This window comes from Rhineura floridana, chromosome 18 (genome assembly GCF_030035675.1).
Source record: "Rhineura floridana isolate rRhiFlo1 chromosome 18, rRhiFlo1.hap2, whole genome shotgun sequence".
Classification (NCBI taxonomy): Eukaryota; Metazoa; Chordata; class Lepidosauria; order Squamata; family Rhineuridae; genus Rhineura; species Rhineura floridana.
Window position 1 is genome coordinate 2,744,944 of NC_084497.1, and position 18,035 is coordinate 2,762,978.

The following is an 18,035-nucleotide window of genomic DNA, read 5'->3' on the forward strand; positions in this document are numbered from 1 at the left end:
GACAATTGGGGGTGGCGTCAAAAGAGGCTGATCTTGCATAGTTTCCCTGACTTTTACATTTGGGATTCTCATTTATTTTTCCCTTCCCAAACTGGGGTTTGATCGTCCTTTCTGCGCCCTGAATTCTGTTGTTGGTTGTTCTATTGGTTTGGTGCTCATTACCCAAAGGTCTCCAAGCGACTTGCACAGCATTGTTAAAAATATTTATTTATTTGATTTATATCCCTCCCTTCCAGCAGGAGCCCAGGGCGGGGGGGAAAAAAAAAGGTTTAAAAACATCATTTTTTAAAAAAAGGTTTAAAAACATACCACCCGTGTGTGGGCCAGCCGAAGGACACTGGTGGCGGCAGGTGAACAACCTCAGGAACGTAAGAACGTGCCTTCCCCTGATGAGACCCTTGGCCCCTCCAGGATTGTCCACCCTGACTGGCAGCAGCTCTCTGGGGTTTCAGACTGCAGTTGTTCCCAGTCCTACCTGGCGATGCCATTGAACCTGGAACCTTTGGCATGCAGAGCAAGAAGCTCTGCCACTGAACTAGGACCCTTCCCCAGCAAGAGCTGATAGGACAGAACAGGGAGCCACGGAATGTTCACAGTCAGTCTGCTGCTGCCACTGCTGCTACTCTCTCTTTTTTCTTTTTCTTTTTGCTGCATTACATTACGGACTCAACATCCAAGGCTTGCCGAGTTGTGGTCCATCTGTGGACTGAAGCCCAGGGAGGGAAGGGAGGTGCCCTGCAGTGTAGTGGCAGGGCTGTGGAGAGGAATCCCACAAATTCCTCCCTTGGGGGCAAGGAGGGGAGTGAGGTTTTCCTGTCTCCTCCTCCGCCCTCCCACATCTGACCCGATTGCGGAAGGTGCGGGCTGGAAAAGCCGTGAGCGGCGTTGTTGCAGAATTTATAGGAGTTTTTTGAAAAACAAAATTCAGGAGGGTGTGACATCCACACTTCTCTCTCTTCCCCCTCCCTTCTTTCTTCCATGCTAGGGATCAATAGGTATTGAAAATAAAACTGCTCATATGATAATGCCGTTGCATCTATGGTGTGGCCGCATTGGGGATCCTGTGTATGGTTCTGGTCACCTCGCCTCAAAAAAGCTGTTATTGTAGAGCTGGAAAAGGTTTGGAAAAGGGCAACCCAGAATGATCAAGGGGTTGGAGCGACGCCCCTGTGAGGAAGGGTTGCAGCATTTGGGGCTCTTTAGTTTAGAGCAAAGGCGAGTCAGAGTCGACATGACAGAGGTGTATAAAATGATACATGGCATGGAGAAAGTGAATAGAGAAAAGTTTTCCTCCCTCTCTCCTAACACTAGAACTCATTGATATCCAACGAAGCTGAATATTGGAAGATTCAGGGCAGGCGAAAAGAAGGAACTCACTTCCACAAAAGGCAGTGATAGGCACCAACTGGATGGCTTTAAAAGACAGACACATTCAGAGAGGATAAGGCTAAATCCCTCCTTTTCATAGAATTGTAGAGTCGGAAGGGGCCTATAAGGCCATCAAGTCCACCCCCTGCTCAGTGCAGGAATTTTCTCCCTCCCTGAATCTCCCACCATTGCCGCTGTGTTGCATGATGCCCCAAGAAGTTCTAAGATGATGAGCAGTGGACAAAAAAAGCTTTCCATGCCATTTCCTAAGAGTAGGAGAGCCAGTAGTGTCAGACTGGGGGACCTGGGAGACCAGAGTTCGAATCTCCGCTTGGTCATGGAGCTCACTGGATGACCTTAAGGCAGTCTCTCTCTCTCTCAACTTAACCAACCTCACAGGGTTGTTGTGATGATTAAAATGGGGAAGGGGAGAATCATGCATGCCACTTTGAGCTCCTTGAGGTAGGGTGTCAGTGTGAAAAATAAATAAAGCCATCATGAGGTCTACAAACTTGATTAAAAATTAATAAATCCTAAAAACTACCCCCAGCCCAAGCTGTTTGGATGTTTAAAACCAGGAATTCAGACGCATCAAACTTAAAAAGGCTACTGGGTGATCTGTGCCTTGCTTTGTTATCTATCAGCTGCTCTATACCTCGCAGGGTTGCTGTGACAATCAAAAAGTGTGGGCAGGAACCTGGCCACTGTCCTGAGAAAAGGGACAAAAGTGTAATGAAATTAAATGAGTAATGGCTTTCAGGTAGAGAAAGCGGGCACCCCTGGTTTGAAGTCCAGCACCCCGACTTCACAAGGCGAAGGGACGGCCGCAGGATCTTCCAGTAGCAACAGCAGCACTCCACAGCTCCGTCCGGGGGTCGCAAAGCAGACAGTGGAATCACTCGGTAATGGGAAGGTCAAATGTGCATCTGTGATTTGGGCCTGTTGGGAAGGGCGGAGGTAAAACTGGCCCTCAACCATTTTGCCTGTCACCCTTGCTTATACAAATGGCAGTATAAGGTGTTCAGAAGGTTTTTTTTAGTTTGGACGATGTGAAGCTGTGGGGTTGGCAGAGTGAGCTTCCAAGCTGAAACTTTAAAAAAAAAAAATCATCTCCCCATACCTAGAAAATTAGGGTGTCAGGAAGAAGGGTTCCTCTTTTTTTCTTGGCATGCTAGGTTTCTACATGCTAGGAGATGGGCCTAGAAAAATTCAGACGTGTGATCCCCACTGCTGCATCCCAGAATCTTAAATTAAGACAATAGAAAACAAATTTTATTATATGGTCACAGACCCCGCCAAGCAATCGTGTATATTGAGCTGCTAAGGAAAAACAAACAGATGTGTTCAGATTGTTGGAATGCTCCCTGCCACTTGCATGCTTTTTTTCCTCTCTGTAGCCATAAGGACTAGAAACTTGAAAATGCAGAGGCCTGTTGCCTATTGAAATCTCAGAAGTGAAAAAGGATCTGGAGCAGATTGTGTCTCTTCACCATTGATTTGGGGGCAGGAGGGATGGTAGTGCTCTCTTGTCCTTCCACGTGACTGGTAGAAACGGGGTCTATTATGCAGAATATTACTTGCCAATTTGTATAAAATCTCCAGGGTAGGAGCATTTGGCTTTTCTCAGTGCAGAATCCAGGAATTCTGGTGCAGAATGTTGAGAGGGAGATGTTTATGTTTCAAGCCCAGAGCCCAGGTGCATGCACAGAGCCTGCGTCCTGACGCTAGGGACTAGAAACATTGGAAGTATAAGCAGCACGAAGCAGCAAGCTTTCTCAAAGGCAGTGCTGCGCCTTCCTTTCCCCCTCTTTAATGCTGTTCTTCAATTTCAGCCTTGAGCCTGCGGAGCCCACTCACCGTCCAGAGCTCCTATCAAGCCGCCTTCAACGTAGCGCACACGTCCGTCAACGGTGACATGGCAAGCGCCGGGGCCTACGCCGGACTGCATCTAGTGACCCCCCAGCTCAACGGGGCAGCGGTCATCGGGGCCGCTGGTTACGGGCGATCCCCTCTGGTGAGCGTTTCCATCAGCATGAAAGGACGGAGCAGGAAATCTGCCTCGGACTGAGTCAGGCCATTGGTCTATCAAGCCCAGTATGGCCTATCCTGATTGGCAGCAGGGGCTATTCCCAACCTGATCTGGGGATTGAACCTGGGACCTGCAGGTACAGGCAGGCAGCGACTTCCAGCGTCACAACTATATTAACCAAAGCGAATCGTTTTTCTCTGGTCTGGTTAGGTTGCCTATGATCCTCACTCCCATTTGCGGGTCCCAGGGCTGTCAACGGGCATGTCTTCTGCAAAGCCGTAAGTGATGGAGTGCTGAGGGGGGGGTCATGGAAGGCTGAGAGAGTGCACGTTTGGGGACAAAGGGCGGATGCGCCCCTGGGCTGAGTGGCAAAATATTATTGCAGGTCCCATCTGCAGTACTCAACAGCTGTTTTTTGGTGGTGGTGGGGAATGCAATGGAGTATCCGGGGAAAAGGCATGGCCCTTCACGCCTCAACGTGTCATTTGCAGATCCCATGTTTTATTTACAGTTCTGGTGGGTGGGTAGTTTTTTGTTTGTTTTGTTTTTTGGCTGAGAGGTGGGGGAGAGGGATGGAATGGAGCATCCTGGAAAAGGACATGGCTGGCTGGACAGGAGCACCCCATGCTGCAACATGTTCCTGCAGCTGCCGCTTCTTTTATTCAAGGTTCCAATGTGTGTGGGTTGTTTTTTTTAAGTTCCACAGTATTTATTTGACACTGGCAAAGATTTTTAGTCAAGATGGAGCACTGGTGAGCCATGCAGAAAAACCTTTGGAAATGGCACCTCAAACCAACTCCTTCACCTCTGGGTCGGCGGCCTTTCCTTGCAGGGGACAGTGGTGCTAGGCTTTTTATTCTCCTTTTACAAATGTCACTTGCCCGCTACTTTTATAAATCCTTCTCCTTTCTTCCACTATAGAGCATACTCCTTCCACGTCAGTGCCGACGGGCAAATGCAGCCGGTCCCCTTCCCGCCCGACGCCCTCATTGGCTCCGGCATCCCACGCCACGCCCGCCAGCTCCACACGCTGACCCACGGCGAGGTGGTCTGCGCCGTCACCATCAGCAACTCCACCCAACACGTCTACACAGGAGGGAAAGGCTGCGTGAAAGTCTGGGATGTGGGGCAGCCGGGCACCAAGACCCCCGTGGCACAGCTTGATTGTCTGGTATGTACAAAGAGGGGTGACTCGGTTTCCCAGGAGTGCTGCTGGAGTTCCCCGGGACTCTGGATTGCTGGATTGTTTCCTATACTGCATATTATTGTATTGCTTTATTGAATGTTATCATTCTTTTTAAAAAATCACATATTAATGTGGAAATGTCAAGAACTGAACTTAAGAGTGGGAAAATATTCTTGAATTCTTGTAAGCCACTCTCTGTAACTTTTGAAAGAAAGTGAAAACTTGATAGTTCTCTCTATTAGCGATCTCCAGGCATGAGTGCCGATCATTATTATTATTATTAGCGATCTCTAGAGATGAGTGCCTGTCTTGTAGAATAACAACAACAATATTCCACCCTTCCAGTAGGAGTCCAGGGCAGCAAACAAAAACACTAAAAACAATCATAAAACATATTAAAAGAAAACATAAAATCAAAAGTGTGCTATAAGAGAAAGGGCTCATCAGACTCCAAGGCTATAAGAGAAAAACCCTTAGGGTAAAAGCTAAGGGGCAACCCATTAAAAAAAAAGAGGAAAAGCCTAATGAAAGACAAGCCTGTTCAGTCGGCCTAGAATTCTGTCCATGAATTCATATCTGGTCTGTACACAGCCAATGCTTGAAAGTGGATGAGCAGAGCCTGCAGAACTGTCTTAAGTTGCCTTGCATGAACTCTTAATAGGGTTTAGTGAGACAGGACTCACCCTTGCAGAAGCCATGCTGTTTCAGTAAAGCTTATTCTTCTATATGCCTGGCTATTTTGTCTTCAACAATAGTCTCCACCTGCATTGTTCCACCTTTTTTCTTCTCTTTCTCACCATCACAGAACCGTGAGAACTACATTCGGTCGTGCAAACTCCTCCCTGACAGCCGCAGCCTGATCGTTGGTGGGGAGGCCAGCACCCTCTCCATCTGGGACCTGGCTGCTCCAACCCCCCGGATCAAGGCAGAACTCACCTCTTCGGCCCCAGCTTGCTACGCATTGGCCATCAGCCCTGACGCCAAGGTCTGCTTCTCCTGCTGCAGCGATGGCAACATTGTGGTCTGGGATCTGCAGAACCAGACGCTCGTTAGGTAAGTGTCAGGCAGGGTGGTGCAGTGGTTAGAGGGCAGGAGCCCTGCAGCCACCCAGATGTTGCCAGGCTCCAATTCCCTGCACCCAGCATGGCCCAGTGGTCAGGTTAGGTTTGGAGTTGTCATGTCTATTAACTACAATGGGTCTGCTCTGAGTAGGACTAGCATTGAATACCACCCATAGCTGGACCCACAAGAGGTTTGCAAAGATCTGTGCACAGTGCCATGAATCCCTTGGGGAAAATGGAGCCTTTTAAAACCTTTCAGTTCCTGTGATAAAGCAGACCGTCTGCCTCAAGTGCATGTGTCAGTGTCTCAAAGTGAAAAGCAGGGTCATCCAGGCGTTCCGGGCTGATCCAAGGCTCACGTGGGCCTTAACTGTTCCAGAAGGACATTGGTTCCACCCTGGGGAGATGGGCGGGGAGTCCTCTTGCCAATAATGAATCCTTCCTTATACAATGTGGTGACCCCAACAAGCTTCAGAGAAGGGAAAGGCACAATTGCTTAATCCCTCCCCCAAAATTCAGGGTTTCTGAGTGCTTGCAGAGAAAATGGGGTGTGGCACTTTGAAGCCCCAGCAATCAGCTGATCGTTCGGGCTTCAAAGCCCCGGCTGACTCCTCATCTAATGTGTATAATTCGTCATTCCTTGAATACGGGTGTAGGTTTATCTACAGCAAGCTTCTTCTTTTTCTTCTGTCTCTCTCTCCCTCCCTCTTCCCACCTCTGCCCCCCCCCAGGCAATTCCAGGGTCACACAGATGGCGCAAGTTGCATTGACATCTCAAACGACGGCACGAAACTCTGGACGGGGGGGTTGGACAACACAGTCCGATGCTGGGACCTGCGGGAGGGACGACAGCTTCAGCAGCACGACTTCACTTCGCAGGCAGGAGGCGGGGGACAAAAGGGGGGCGATCCCCTGCAAAGAACCATGGCAGGATAAAAGGGAGGGCGGCCAAATGAGGGTGGGTCTGGGTGGGAGTGGGCGTCGCTTCCGAACAGCCATTACTAGTATCCATTGATAGACATACCTTCCATGTCAAATCCCTTCTCTAAAAGCCACCTGCGTTAGCAGCTGCCATCCTGTGGCAATGAGTTCCATAAGTTAATGAGTCATTGCATGAAGGACTTCCCTGAATCTTTTTTCCTAAAAAGTCTTTAGCCCCATAAGGGAGGTTTTCAAGCCCCATGTTCATTTTAATGATGCATTTCTGCAGATTTTTTCCTGCTCATCGGTGCACATTTTTAATTTCTTTTAAATGCGATGATTCAAAGTGTACAGTATTCCAAAATCCCACTCCCAAACTACCGGTTATCCTATTTTTGTGCTGTTCCCGCTCCCCAAGTTTCTGAGACATTTTAGCAGCTGATGCTCATCCATGGTGCAATGATAAGGACTAGAAACTTTGTGTGTGCGTGCGAATTACTGTATCCTGGTCGCTTGCAGAATTACAGCAGCTGCCCAGCCCCAAATCCCACTGGGGGTCTGTCTTCCACTTTCAGTTCTTGCCCCCATTCACTTAGCAATGATGAGGACTAGAAACCTGGTGGGTGGCTGTGTATATGTGAAATTACCGTATCCTGGGCAGAATTGCTGCATCCACACAACCCCAGTCCCACTGAGTGGTGTTCAGTGATAGTTCTACTTGGAGTAGACCCATTGAAGTTAATGACTAACTTGGCTTCGTTAATTTCCATGGGTTTCCTCTGAGTAGGACTTAGTGGGATACACCCCACTGCGGCTATGTTATGTTTTCACTTCTTGCTCCATTTATGATGCAACGACAAGGACTAGAAACTTTGTGTGTGCAAGCGAGAGAATTCACTGCATCCTGGGTTTTACTGCGTTAGAATTTCAGCATCCTACAGGGCCTGTTTTCCATTTTCAGACCTTCCCCCCCCCCATTTTTTCCTCCTCCTTTTCCAGATTTTTTCCTTGGGTTACTGCCCCACGGGTGAGTGGCTGGCGGTCGGAATGGAGAGCAGCCACGTCGAGATCCTCCACGTGACCAAGCCAGAGAAGTACCAGCTTCACCTCCACGAGAGCTGCGTCCTCTCCCTCAAGTTCGCCTCCTGCGGTAGGTCTGCCGCCTTGGTTGGATTTCCATTGTAGCCTTGCCCGGACTGATGGGTTTTCATCAACCTTTTTGCTTTCAAATATACATATCTATCCTATCTATATATATTTCTTATTTTGCAGAACTTGAAACATCAAATACAGCTTAAAGCAGAGGTGGGGAGCTCTTTTGTTCAGGCGGAGGGCCGCATTTCCTTTTGCGCAGCCTTCTGGGGGCCACGTATCAGGGGTGGGTGAGGCCAGAGGCAAAAGTGGGCGATGCAATGACTGTAATTTTTGCCTTTGCACAGTAGGCTAGTTTCTAAACCCTCGCGCACACACCCTCTCCTTCCAGAGTTATCAGAATTCAAGGTTGCTTCCTGGCCAGGCTAAAACACTCAAAGAAGGGTGCAAAGCAGGACCAGTGAGGGGTGTGGCTTAGAGAGAGGGGTGTGGCTTAGGGAGAAGGGGTGTTGCCTGGGAAGCATTCCGAGACTGGCCCGCGGCCCCAAGGTTCTCCACTTCAGACTAATATAAACATGGAGGGACTTCAGTGCTTTGGGTAAGTGAAGGCAGTGACCTTCACTGCCCTGAGTAACTGAGGGCAGTGACTTCTCCTTCTGATATATTGAAGCACAAGTCTTTTTGCCACCATCGCTGTTCCTGTTGTCCATTTTGGCTGCCCCGTCAAGTGTCTGGACCCTTCCTGATGCACAGGATGACCTCCCCAGGGCCAATACACACACATGGATAAAACATTTGGTTTGTGTTTGAATTCTGCAAGAAAGGTTAGGTAGCAGGTGGCTGCTGATCTGGTGAGGAAGCCAGGAATAAACAGGAGCAGCAAACAGAATTTTGTTCAGTCTGTCTTGTCCTAGTTTCTGCCTTCCAGACGAATGCACAATGTTAATTTTTTTTCTTTGCATTTTGAACTTCTCTGAATTTTGCGAGACAGTTCCTCCCTGCCAAATGTTACAAAATGTGTTATAGTGAGTGGGTTGTATTCAACTAAATCCTGCTCAGAGTAATCCCCTTGAAATTAATGAACCCGAGTTAGTCATGCCTATTAACAACAATGGGTCTACTCTGAGGAAGATGAGCACTGAATACAACCCTATGTTTTTAAAACATGCTTAGAAATGCCTGCATTGGGAAAATAAATATATGTTTTTAATCAAATGTGTATTTAAATCCATAAATTTATTTAAATCCATAAAAGAACCCATCTTTTAAAATATGAATGTTCATAGATAAGTTTTTTTAAAAAAAGATTACAAGAAGGAATGGACTTGCGCATAAACACATACTGAAATCTCTCCATCTGCAACAAAATGTTGCAGCATGGCGTGCTCTTGTTCAGCAGGTGCCCTTTCCCAGGATACTCCATTCCATTTTTCCTCCTAGAGATGTGAAGGCCCAGAAAAACCTGCAATTTTTTTTAAAAAAAAACTTTCCCCCCCTTCCCCATTTTTTCTGTTTCTTTGTCAGTCAGCATGTCCTCTTGCACGTTTAGTTTATTTTTGTGTGGGCCCCCCACCCCATAAAGTTTTTTTGTGTGGTACTTCTGCAGATTGATCGTTCCCTCTTGCGTGCAGATAGTGCCATTTCGGGTACAGAAGCATCGGCACTCACTGCATGAGCATCAGAGATAGAAGGAACAGTTGTTTTAACTGGGAGGAGGAAAATATTCTGCTGCCCCTTTGTATAGCACTTGGTTCTCCTCGGGAACGGGATGTCTCTCTCAAAGTCAAAGGGACTATTCTCTTTGTTTGGGGCGGAAAGGGTTGGTCGTCAGACTGCACTGTTGTTGTTTTTTCAACTCTGCTCCTTTACAGGGAAATGGTTCGTAAGTACCGGAAAGGACAACTTGTTGAACGCCTGGAGAACACCCTATGGAGCCAGTATATTCCAGGTGAGAGGCAGGCAGTGCCTGGTGGGTGATTACTGGTTGGGCGGGGGGACAAATGCACTGAGGCCGCAGGCTGACAATCTCAAAAAGACGACGGCCATTTCTTGGAAGGTTTGCTTTCTACCTTCTTCCCAATTCCTCCGATCATCAGCTTGTTTAGATTTTCCTTTTTTATTAAGAACCTAAGAACAGCCCTGTCGCATCAGGCCAGTGGCCCGTCTAGTCCAGCACTCTGTTCTCACGGTGGCCAGCCAGATGCCCAATATGGAAAGCCCACAAGCCGGACCTGAGCACAAGAGCAACTCTCCCCGCCTGCGGTTTCCAGAAACTGGGATCCAGAAGCATGCTCAACTATGGTGGCAATGCACAGCCATCGTGGCCAGTAGCCACTGATAGCCTTCTCCTCCTCCATGAGTGTGTCTAATCCTCCCTTAAAGCCACCCACGTTGGTGGCCATCCCTGACTCTTGTGGGAACAAATTCCAGAGTTCTGTGTGGCATGACAAGGTCCTTCCTTTTGTCTTGCCCTGGATCTTCCAACAGAAGAGGTTCTTTTTTTTCTTTTTTCCCCCCAATATGGAACACTTCGCAAATTTTGGTCTCATCCTTCCTCAGGGGTCATGCTAATCTTCTTTATATCATTCCCATTTTAGTATATGTGCTGTCAAAGTGAGCACATTGTCTCAGCTTTCCTGGAATGGTCCCAAGAACTTTCATAATGGAGACCCATAGCTGTGAAGAATCCCTTTCCTCTTGCGACTGGAGAAGGGCCAGGTAGCTCAGTGGGTGCTACAGCATCTGCTTTGCATGCAGAAGGCCTCATTGGGAGAGACCCCATGCCTGAAGCCCTGGAGAGCCGCTGCCAGTCAGTGCTGCCAATACTGAGCTAGATGGATCAATAGTAGAAGGCAGCTTGCTAGGCTCCTATTTAAATCGTTTAACCATGAGGACTGGAATTTTAGTTTATTTTGAAAGGACTAGAGGTCAGTGTGGAGCTGGGTGGATTAAGTCAGTGGAAAGGAGCTTCATATTCCAATCGCTCCTTTATTCATAATCATGAGAACTGGATCTTCCTCTGTTTTTAGGGGAAGGACCCCATAGCTCAGTGATAGAGCCCCTGCTTTTGCATACAGAAGGTCCCAGATTCAATCGCTGGTTATCTCCAGGTATGGATGGGAAAAGACTCCTGCTTGAAACCTTGCAGAATTGCTGCTAGTCAGTGCATCAATGGGGGAGTGAATCTTATCTCGCCAGTGCTCACTCTTGGCGCTTTCAGTCTGCAAATGATGTGCAATTGATTACGTTCCCCCACCCTGCGCATTTGCTTTGCATTTCCTTTGCATTTCCTCTGTCCTGAAATAAACAGGGTGGATTAATGTAACGGCAACGTCATTGACATAAGTTAGGCAATTTCACCACAGCGAGGCAAACGATGTCGGTTTTGGCAGAACATGAATGGCAGTGGAACAGAGACGGCGACGCAGAATGGACAAACAGAAAACCATCCCTCCGTTACAACCCAACTCTCCGACTGCATTCAGCTCCCACACTAACGGTTGTCTCTCTACAGCCCAAGACGAGCGACAACATAGGCGCATAGGACCCAGCCATTTTAAAACTAGTTGCCAGTTCTCTTCCGGGTCCAATTCGAGATGCTTGCATTCATGTTTCAAGCCCTAAACCAAAGAAGAGGAACCTTTTTCTGGCCGGCTGGCCAGATTGTTCTCTCTCCAACCCCCGCGGGCAAAATTGGACAGGGCAGCTGGGTCGCCCACTTGGCAATCGCTTAGTGTCGACGATGCCAGGTGATGCTGTGCTTTGAAGTCCCACTTGTCACTGTGTGCCAAGAGCTCTCAAACAGCCCCCACACTCCTCTTTGAGCAACGCTGGGCTGCTAGTGCTTTTGCAAAGGGTCGTTGGAAGGGCCGCGTGTGCATCCATGCCCTAGGATGTGGCTTCAGCGGCCCTGCACTTTAGTGGCTTGTCACCAGCTAAAATTAGACAGGTGAGTATGAAGCCTGGAATTCCTTTAACCCAGAGCACTCCATCAAACCACTTCTCTGCCTGGTTTTAGCAGGGATAGGTTGTTGTTTTAGTATTCTGCAGGAATTTTGCACAGCAATTGCATGCTGGCTTTATTTACACACACATCTCTCTTTATAGAGAGGGAGAGGGAGAGCGCCATATATATATACACACACCACCATCAACAAAATATCACAGTGTACCCTCCCTGTCGGCACCTACCACCTGAGTGCACTGGTTGAGGGAGCTGCTGTTGTTTTTTCCCTGGCAACTTTGTTTGTTTTGGCGACTTGCACTCTTGCTAAGGTTTCTTTCATCTTACGAAAATCAAAACCAGCCTCCTTGCCACCTCCCCATTTACATAACTTTTTTATCTATATATATTTTCAGTCGAAGGAGTCTTCCTCCGTCCTCAGCTGCGACGTTTCCACCGACGACCAATTCATTGTCACCGGCTCCGGGGACAAGAAGGCCTCCGTTTACGAAGTCATGTACTGAGAGGCAAGCCAAGCTCCTCGTTGCAAACACCTGGGAGGAGGGGCAGAGGAGCCCCCTTCCCCATTTTTTCCCCCAGCCAAAGAATACACTTGCAAAACGAACTTAGACCGGAGGGAGGAGGATGTGGTTAGACGGACCCCTTTGATCTCCAGCTAAGCACCTCCCTTTTTTGCATACTTGGGGTGGGAGGGTGGAGAGATGCTAATTTCAGAAAAAAGGACTCTGCTGCTGTTTTATATTCCCCCCCCTCTAATTTTTTTTCAGTCTTTCTCCTTAATTGTATGTGTTGAAATCTTGGAATTGTTTCTTGTGTCTTTTAATTTTTTGAAATTTTAAATAAAAAGGGGAGGGAGATGTTTGTGGCATCATTCGCTCTTGGCAGTTTTTATTTAGGGGAGATTTATTCAAACCAACCATCGCCGTCTGCGCTCCAGCTATGGCTCACCTGTGGCCCTCCAGATGGACTACAGCTCCCATCAGCACTGACCATTGGCCAAGCTGGCTGGTTGGGGTTGGGGCCCAATTGCTTCCCTGTTTCTCCGGCGTGGTGGAGAGATCCAGATCTTGACTTCAGGAGTCTTAGGAGGTTTTCTAGATGCTCTTTTGGAGCATTCGTCGTGATTTGCTTGCGTGGGGCTTAGAGGACATTGGCTATTTAATGAGCATTCATTCTGATTTGTTTTCAGGGAGGTCAAAGCAAGCACTGTCCCATACCTTTTCCTGTCTGTCTTTCCTTATCGTAAAAAAATATCAAGTCGTGTCCAACTCAGACCGCCTTGGTGTAGATCCACTGAAATTCGTGAACCTTTGGGGCAGAAATGCAAAATGCACCTGAAAAAGGATAAAAAATCAGGCTGCAAAGTAAGCACAGGTTGTGGAGGTTCTTGTAACTTACTTTGTTTTTTGGCCCATTTAAATATAACATTTGTCTTCAACATGTGGCTGGGATAGGACCAGAACTTGAGGGCAAGGCACCTCACTTTCGTTTTGTGTGTCAAAGGGCCTGCAATCAGGTTATCTCAAAAGAGGAGCCTGAAGCTGAATTAGGCCACATGGGTTCATCTAGTCCAGCATCCTGTTCTCACAGGGGCCAACCAGATGCCTCCATGGGAAGCCTGCAAGCAGGACCTGAGTGCAACGTCGTACTGCCTCTGAATAAAAGGCGGGGGAAGGATGGCTGTTGGACAAAGGTTTAAATGCCCTACTTTTTTTATCCTGTGTGCTGTTCCTGACGAGGAACTCCCTGGAGAAACCTGTCGCAGTAGGGCTTGCTGCCAGTACTGAACAGCGAGCCCTGCTTGCAGTGGAACAGTTGGAACTTTAGGTCCCCACTTGTTCCTTTGGGGCCACATCCTTAGCTGCCCCACACTTAACATCATATTGCAGGTAGGCAACAGCTGAGAGTGATTTAGAGGGACTCCCTGTGGCCAGAATTGGGACCTGTGCTGGGTCTAATTAGGTTGGAGAACTGCCTGCTCCCTCCCCTATATTTCCTAGCAACACCATTTCAATCTCCCTCTCCATTCTCTTTTTATCTGCCATCCAGTCTGATGAAGGCTTTTGTGGAATACAAAACCTTACGCAGGTTTGTGACTTTTGCATTCTTACCCCCTCATGGATCAACGCAGGTTGCTGCCGTTTTTAAAATACATTTAATCGGGAGGAATTAAAACAGCTGTTTCTTTAGTTTGCACCAGACCGGGGGGGGGGGGAAGTCATTCAATCCCCCCCTGACATCAGGTGGAGGAGGTGGGCACGAGACGAAAAGCATGATGGCAATTGGTCTCTTTGCTTGTCAATCACAGTGTGGGGAGGGAAGAGTTTCTTTCCTCGCTGGGAGAGGCATACAAGCTGTCACTCTGCTGGGCAAGTGATCCGATCCGCGGGATAAAAGGAGAAGCAGGCAGAGGGGTGGCCCAAGCCATTTGCCCTCCTGCACCCCTTAATTCCAGGGGAACCCCAACACCTTCCTGAGAATCTTCGTTGCTTCTTTTATTTCAAAGGGAAGTTTCTAGTTCTCATGAGGACCTGAGGCTTGAAGCCAGATGGAAGTTTGCAGAGTCAGATTTCCTGGAGGAAACAGCATGGCCACTGCACTCCATCAAGTTCAAGGCTGTTTCCTCAGGCACATACAAAGTGAGACAGTGGGGCCAGGGGCTTCCAATCGATGGTGTCCCACACAGAAGGGGGAGGTCGTCTCCAAAACGGAAGAAAATGCAGAGAGGTAGGAGGGACAGGCAGGATTCTCCCACACTCCTCAATACACCAGTTCATAAACCGTTGCTTTCTTATCGCCCGATCCCGTCACGATAAATTTGTCGTTGGCCGAGATGTCACAGCTCAGCACCGAGGAGGATTCTTTGGACTGAAAAACCAGGAAGGAGAACGTGTTTATTATTTTGTGGGATGCGGCATTTTCCCCTAAGAGCAGTCTGGCTAGATCAGAGCACGGTGGGCCCATTTAACCTAGCGTTCTGTTTCCAACAGAGGACAGTCCTGAGGGAAAGTTACAAAGCAGGCCATCCTTCATCCAGGCACGATTTCTGCAAGTATCTCCTCTTTCCTTCTTTCAAGCATATGGTCGCAGTCTTAAGGCCTAGAAACCTGCAGAGTTGTGTGTGTGTGGTGTTGTTTTTAAAATGAAACAAGCCAGCTGCAATGGAAGGATCTGTCCAATTCAGTCCTCATCGCTCTAATCTTAAATTCAGTTCTCCAACTTTCTGCAGCAATTTGCAATTTTTTTAAAAAAAAACTCATGAAAATTCTTAAAGCATTTTTGTGAAAAAAATTTGCTACTGAACCCATTTTGTAGCCAGTGTTGACTAAGGTACATTTTTTTGCAAGCCTTTTTTGCAACTGTAATGCATTCTGGTATGTTATTTTCACTAATATATTCATTTCAATGCCCACTTTCCCCTAATCTAGCTGTTGCTGTAAACCCTGGTTGGAGCACCGCATGGTGAAACTCAGATAAAGGCAGCTGTGTTTTGGTTTTCGTACTGATCTGAAAAGTGCAAATTTAATAGACTTGGCTTTAAGTGCCAACTGAATTGAATTTCTCTGCCATCCCTAGCCACAACTAACAGTCCCTTGATTCCACGTTAGTTTTACATTAACTAGGCACCCCAGGCTCAGGGGATGGGCAGGTCTGAACATTTCCCAAGACTCAGACTTATTATTGTTATTCAAAGATACAAACACTCTGCAGCCTCTCTGGACCAGAAAATAGGAGCTGCTTCCTCAAGATGGGGTGACAGCCACCAATCTGATAGGCTTTGAAAGAGGATTAGACAACTACACCGTGGATAAGGCGATTGATGGCTACTAGCCACAATGGCTGTCCCCTGCCCACACTGTTGGGGGTGGTATGATTGTGAATACCAGTTGCTGGAAACCCCAGGAGGGGAGAGTTGCTCTTGCACTCAGGTCCATAAAGGACATCTGGGTGGCCACCGTGAGAACAGGATGCTGGCCTAGATCCACTCTTTTTACGTTCCAAATCCCAACCACAATCAAGCGTATTTTCTCCCACATTCTTTTGGATAGCCAGTAGTGGTGTAGCGGGTTAGAGTGCCGGACTAGGACCCGGGTTCAAAATCCCCACTCAAGCCCTGAAGCCCGCGTGGGAGCCAGTTGCCTTCTCTCAGCCTCGCCACCTCACATACCTGGAATATGCTTGCACCGTAGGGTGTCCGCCAGGCGTTGAGGAGATTATCTTTGCCCGTGCTGATGAACCACTTCCCTGAAGGGAGAGAGAAATAGGGAACACAGAGAGAGAGAGATGATGTTGCCCACTGCAGATCCACCTGGGCCTCTTCCTTGCTTTCACCTAAGGAAGCTCTGGGTTTTAAAAGGAAACGGAGCAAAAATGGGTTCCTTAACCTTTTGTCCCTCTGGGACTCGGAGGTAAACTGCGCCCAGGACTTGCAGGTCCCAGCTGGTAGTCGGTGCTCATCCTACTCAGAGGAGACCCAATGAAGTTCATAGACATGGCTAACGGGTCCATTCCTTGAAACGATTGCTGTTGATGTACTGATTTGCATTTTTGTGCTATTGTAAGCCACATATTTATATGGGAAAGTAGCATATAAAGTCAAGTAATAAATAAATAATCAATTCATTTCCATGGGTCTATGCTGAGTAGGACGTAGCCGAATACAGCCTTGTGGTTCGCTCTGCAGGGCTTCAGGCAGGAGGGCAGGAGTTCCAGCCCTTTGAATGCAGGACCTTTGGCATGCTAGGCAGCTGTTCTGACCGCTGAGCAATGGCCCCCCAAAGAGCAGCCCTGCAGGGCTGGACTGACCCGATGCCCATGGAAAGGCCACATTTTTTGGGATGGTGGTGCAGAGACAACACTCGGTCCCCCCCCTTGCTTACAGCAGGAGCCCCCCAGGGCTGCGTTCCCTCACGGAGAACCTTCACGGGCCGCCTGCCGGTAGGAGATGTGGCCGGAGGCAAAAGTGGGCAAAGCAACAAGAGGAGAATCTTACCTTTGCACAGTAGGCTGCATTCGACCGCGCAACACTGTGACTACACGAACACACCTCTCCATCCTTCAACCAAGCGCGCAAGAGGCATCATTTCACTTTAAGGAATCCCTCCGGCCAGGCAAAAAAACTCGATGAGAGCATAGACTAGGGCCGCTGAAGGGCATGGCCTGGAGGGGGTGTCCCCCGGGCCGGATAAAGGAACCGGAGGGCGGCATTTGGCCCACAGGCTTGAGATTCCTGATCTGCAGCGTCTGTGCTTTTGAGGAGGCCAGCAGCCTCTGCATTTAGCCACAAGGGGTAGCGGCCACTCGTTTAGAAGTACCCTCCTCTTATATAATCTACCTAAGACAGCAGGCTGGCCTAATATCTTAGGGCAGGGAGTTCCACAGGTGCTGTGTGAAATAGTTCTTGACCCGCCCTCCTCCTCTGTTGGTCTTGACTCACAGACTGGCCGATCGATGTGATTCAACGTACTTGGAGTGGAAAGGGGTGTATTTTACTTTTTTCCATGCTGTTCATAATTTTATCAAACGGGCCTCCAGCTGTTTTTACTTCCTCCCCCCGCTCAAAACTTAGAATCAAGCCTGGCGTAGGTGACAGCCGGCTGCCCCTTACACAGGGCAGCAGGGAAGGGTCTCGCATACCTACCGCAGGAGGCGAACTTGAGGGAGAGGACGCAGCTCTCGTGGAGGTTCAGCTGGTACTTCTCCGACTTCGTCACATGGAGGATCTCAACGTGGCTGCTCTCCATCCCGACGGCCAGCCACTCGCCCGTGGGGCAGTAACCCAGGGAGAAAATCTGGGGGTGAGGCAGAGGAGAGACAATGAATCAGGTGGAGGGGAGGGCTCTTCTCACCCAGCGCACTCCCTCCCCCTTACATCAACGTGTCCCCCCTGCCTCCATGTTAAAATCAATCAGGGATAACTGTCAGTGAAGCAAAAAAAACATTAAGAAGAGCCTGGCTGGATCCACTCAAAAGGCCCTGCTGAGCCAAGTATCCTGTTTCTGACAGTGGACAGCCAAATGCTCCCGAGAAGCTCATGGGAGACAGGAACTTAGGAAGGTGACTTATACTGAATCAGTGGTCCATCTAGCTCAGGGTTGTCTACACTGACTGGCAGCGGCTCTCCAGGGTTTCAGGCAGGGGTCCCTCCCAGCCCTACCTGGAGATGCCACTGGGGATTGCACATGAGACCTTCTGCATGCATAGCAGGCACTGTGCCTCGCAGCTACAGTGGCTAGGTGCAGAGGTCACTGGCTTTCCCCTGTTTGATTATCCCCAACCATTGTGGATTCTGACATAGACTGTGTCGGAACATGGAGGTTCCCCTTTGAACCAAATCGCCTTTGGCAGACTCCCCTCCCCTCAATATATTTATAACCCCTTTTTTAAGAACAGCCATCTGAACCAATCCCCTTC

The 18,035-nt window shown here is 48.6% G+C and overlaps 2 protein-coding genes and 1 non-coding gene across 12 annotated transcripts in view; 1 reads left to right on the forward strand and 2 right to left on the reverse strand.

The window, feature by feature from the left end:
- The window catches only part of LOC133372398 (transducin-like enhancer protein 1), a 41,183-nt gene extending 28,701 nt beyond the window's left edge, over positions 1-12,482 (forward strand). For all 4 annotated transcript variants that reach the window (XM_061600941.1, XM_061600942.1, XM_061600943.1 and 1 more), the window contains 9 exons: positions 2,129-2,270; positions 3,201-3,382; positions 3,608-3,675; positions 4,319-4,568; positions 5,389-5,636; positions 6,376-6,523; positions 7,565-7,715; positions 9,529-9,605; positions 12,017-12,482. In XM_061600941.1, coding sequence (XP_061456925.1) covers positions 2,129-2,270; positions 3,201-3,382; positions 3,608-3,675; positions 4,319-4,568; positions 5,389-5,636; positions 6,376-6,523; positions 7,565-7,715; positions 9,529-9,605; positions 12,017-12,124 — 1,374 coding nt within the window. In that variant the 3' untranslated portion in view covers positions 12,125-12,482. The remainder of the gene's footprint in view (positions 1-2,128; positions 2,271-3,200; positions 3,383-3,607; positions 3,676-4,318; positions 4,569-5,388; positions 5,637-6,375; positions 6,524-7,564; positions 7,716-9,528; positions 9,606-12,016) is intronic.
- LOC133373004 (U6 spliceosomal RNA) lies at positions 10,172-10,278 on the reverse strand. Its single transcript, XR_009759602.1, has one exon. It is a non-coding gene; the product is annotated as a U6 spliceosomal RNA (small nuclear RNA).
- A 1,283-nt stretch (positions 12,483-13,765) lies between the features above and the next one.
- The window catches only part of LOC133372908 (transducin-like enhancer protein 2), a 36,108-nt gene continuing 31,838 nt past the window's right edge, over positions 13,766-18,035 (reverse strand). For all 7 annotated transcript variants that reach the window (XM_061602082.1, XM_061602081.1, XM_061602078.1 and 4 more), the window contains 3 exons: positions 17,263-17,413; positions 15,790-15,866; positions 13,766-14,489 (listed from right to left, as the gene is read on the reverse strand). In XM_061602082.1, coding sequence (XP_061458066.1) covers positions 14,382-14,489; positions 15,790-15,866; positions 17,263-17,413 — 336 coding nt within the window. In that variant the 3' untranslated portion in view covers positions 13,766-14,381. The remainder of the gene's footprint in view (positions 14,490-15,789; positions 15,867-17,262; positions 17,414-18,035) is intronic.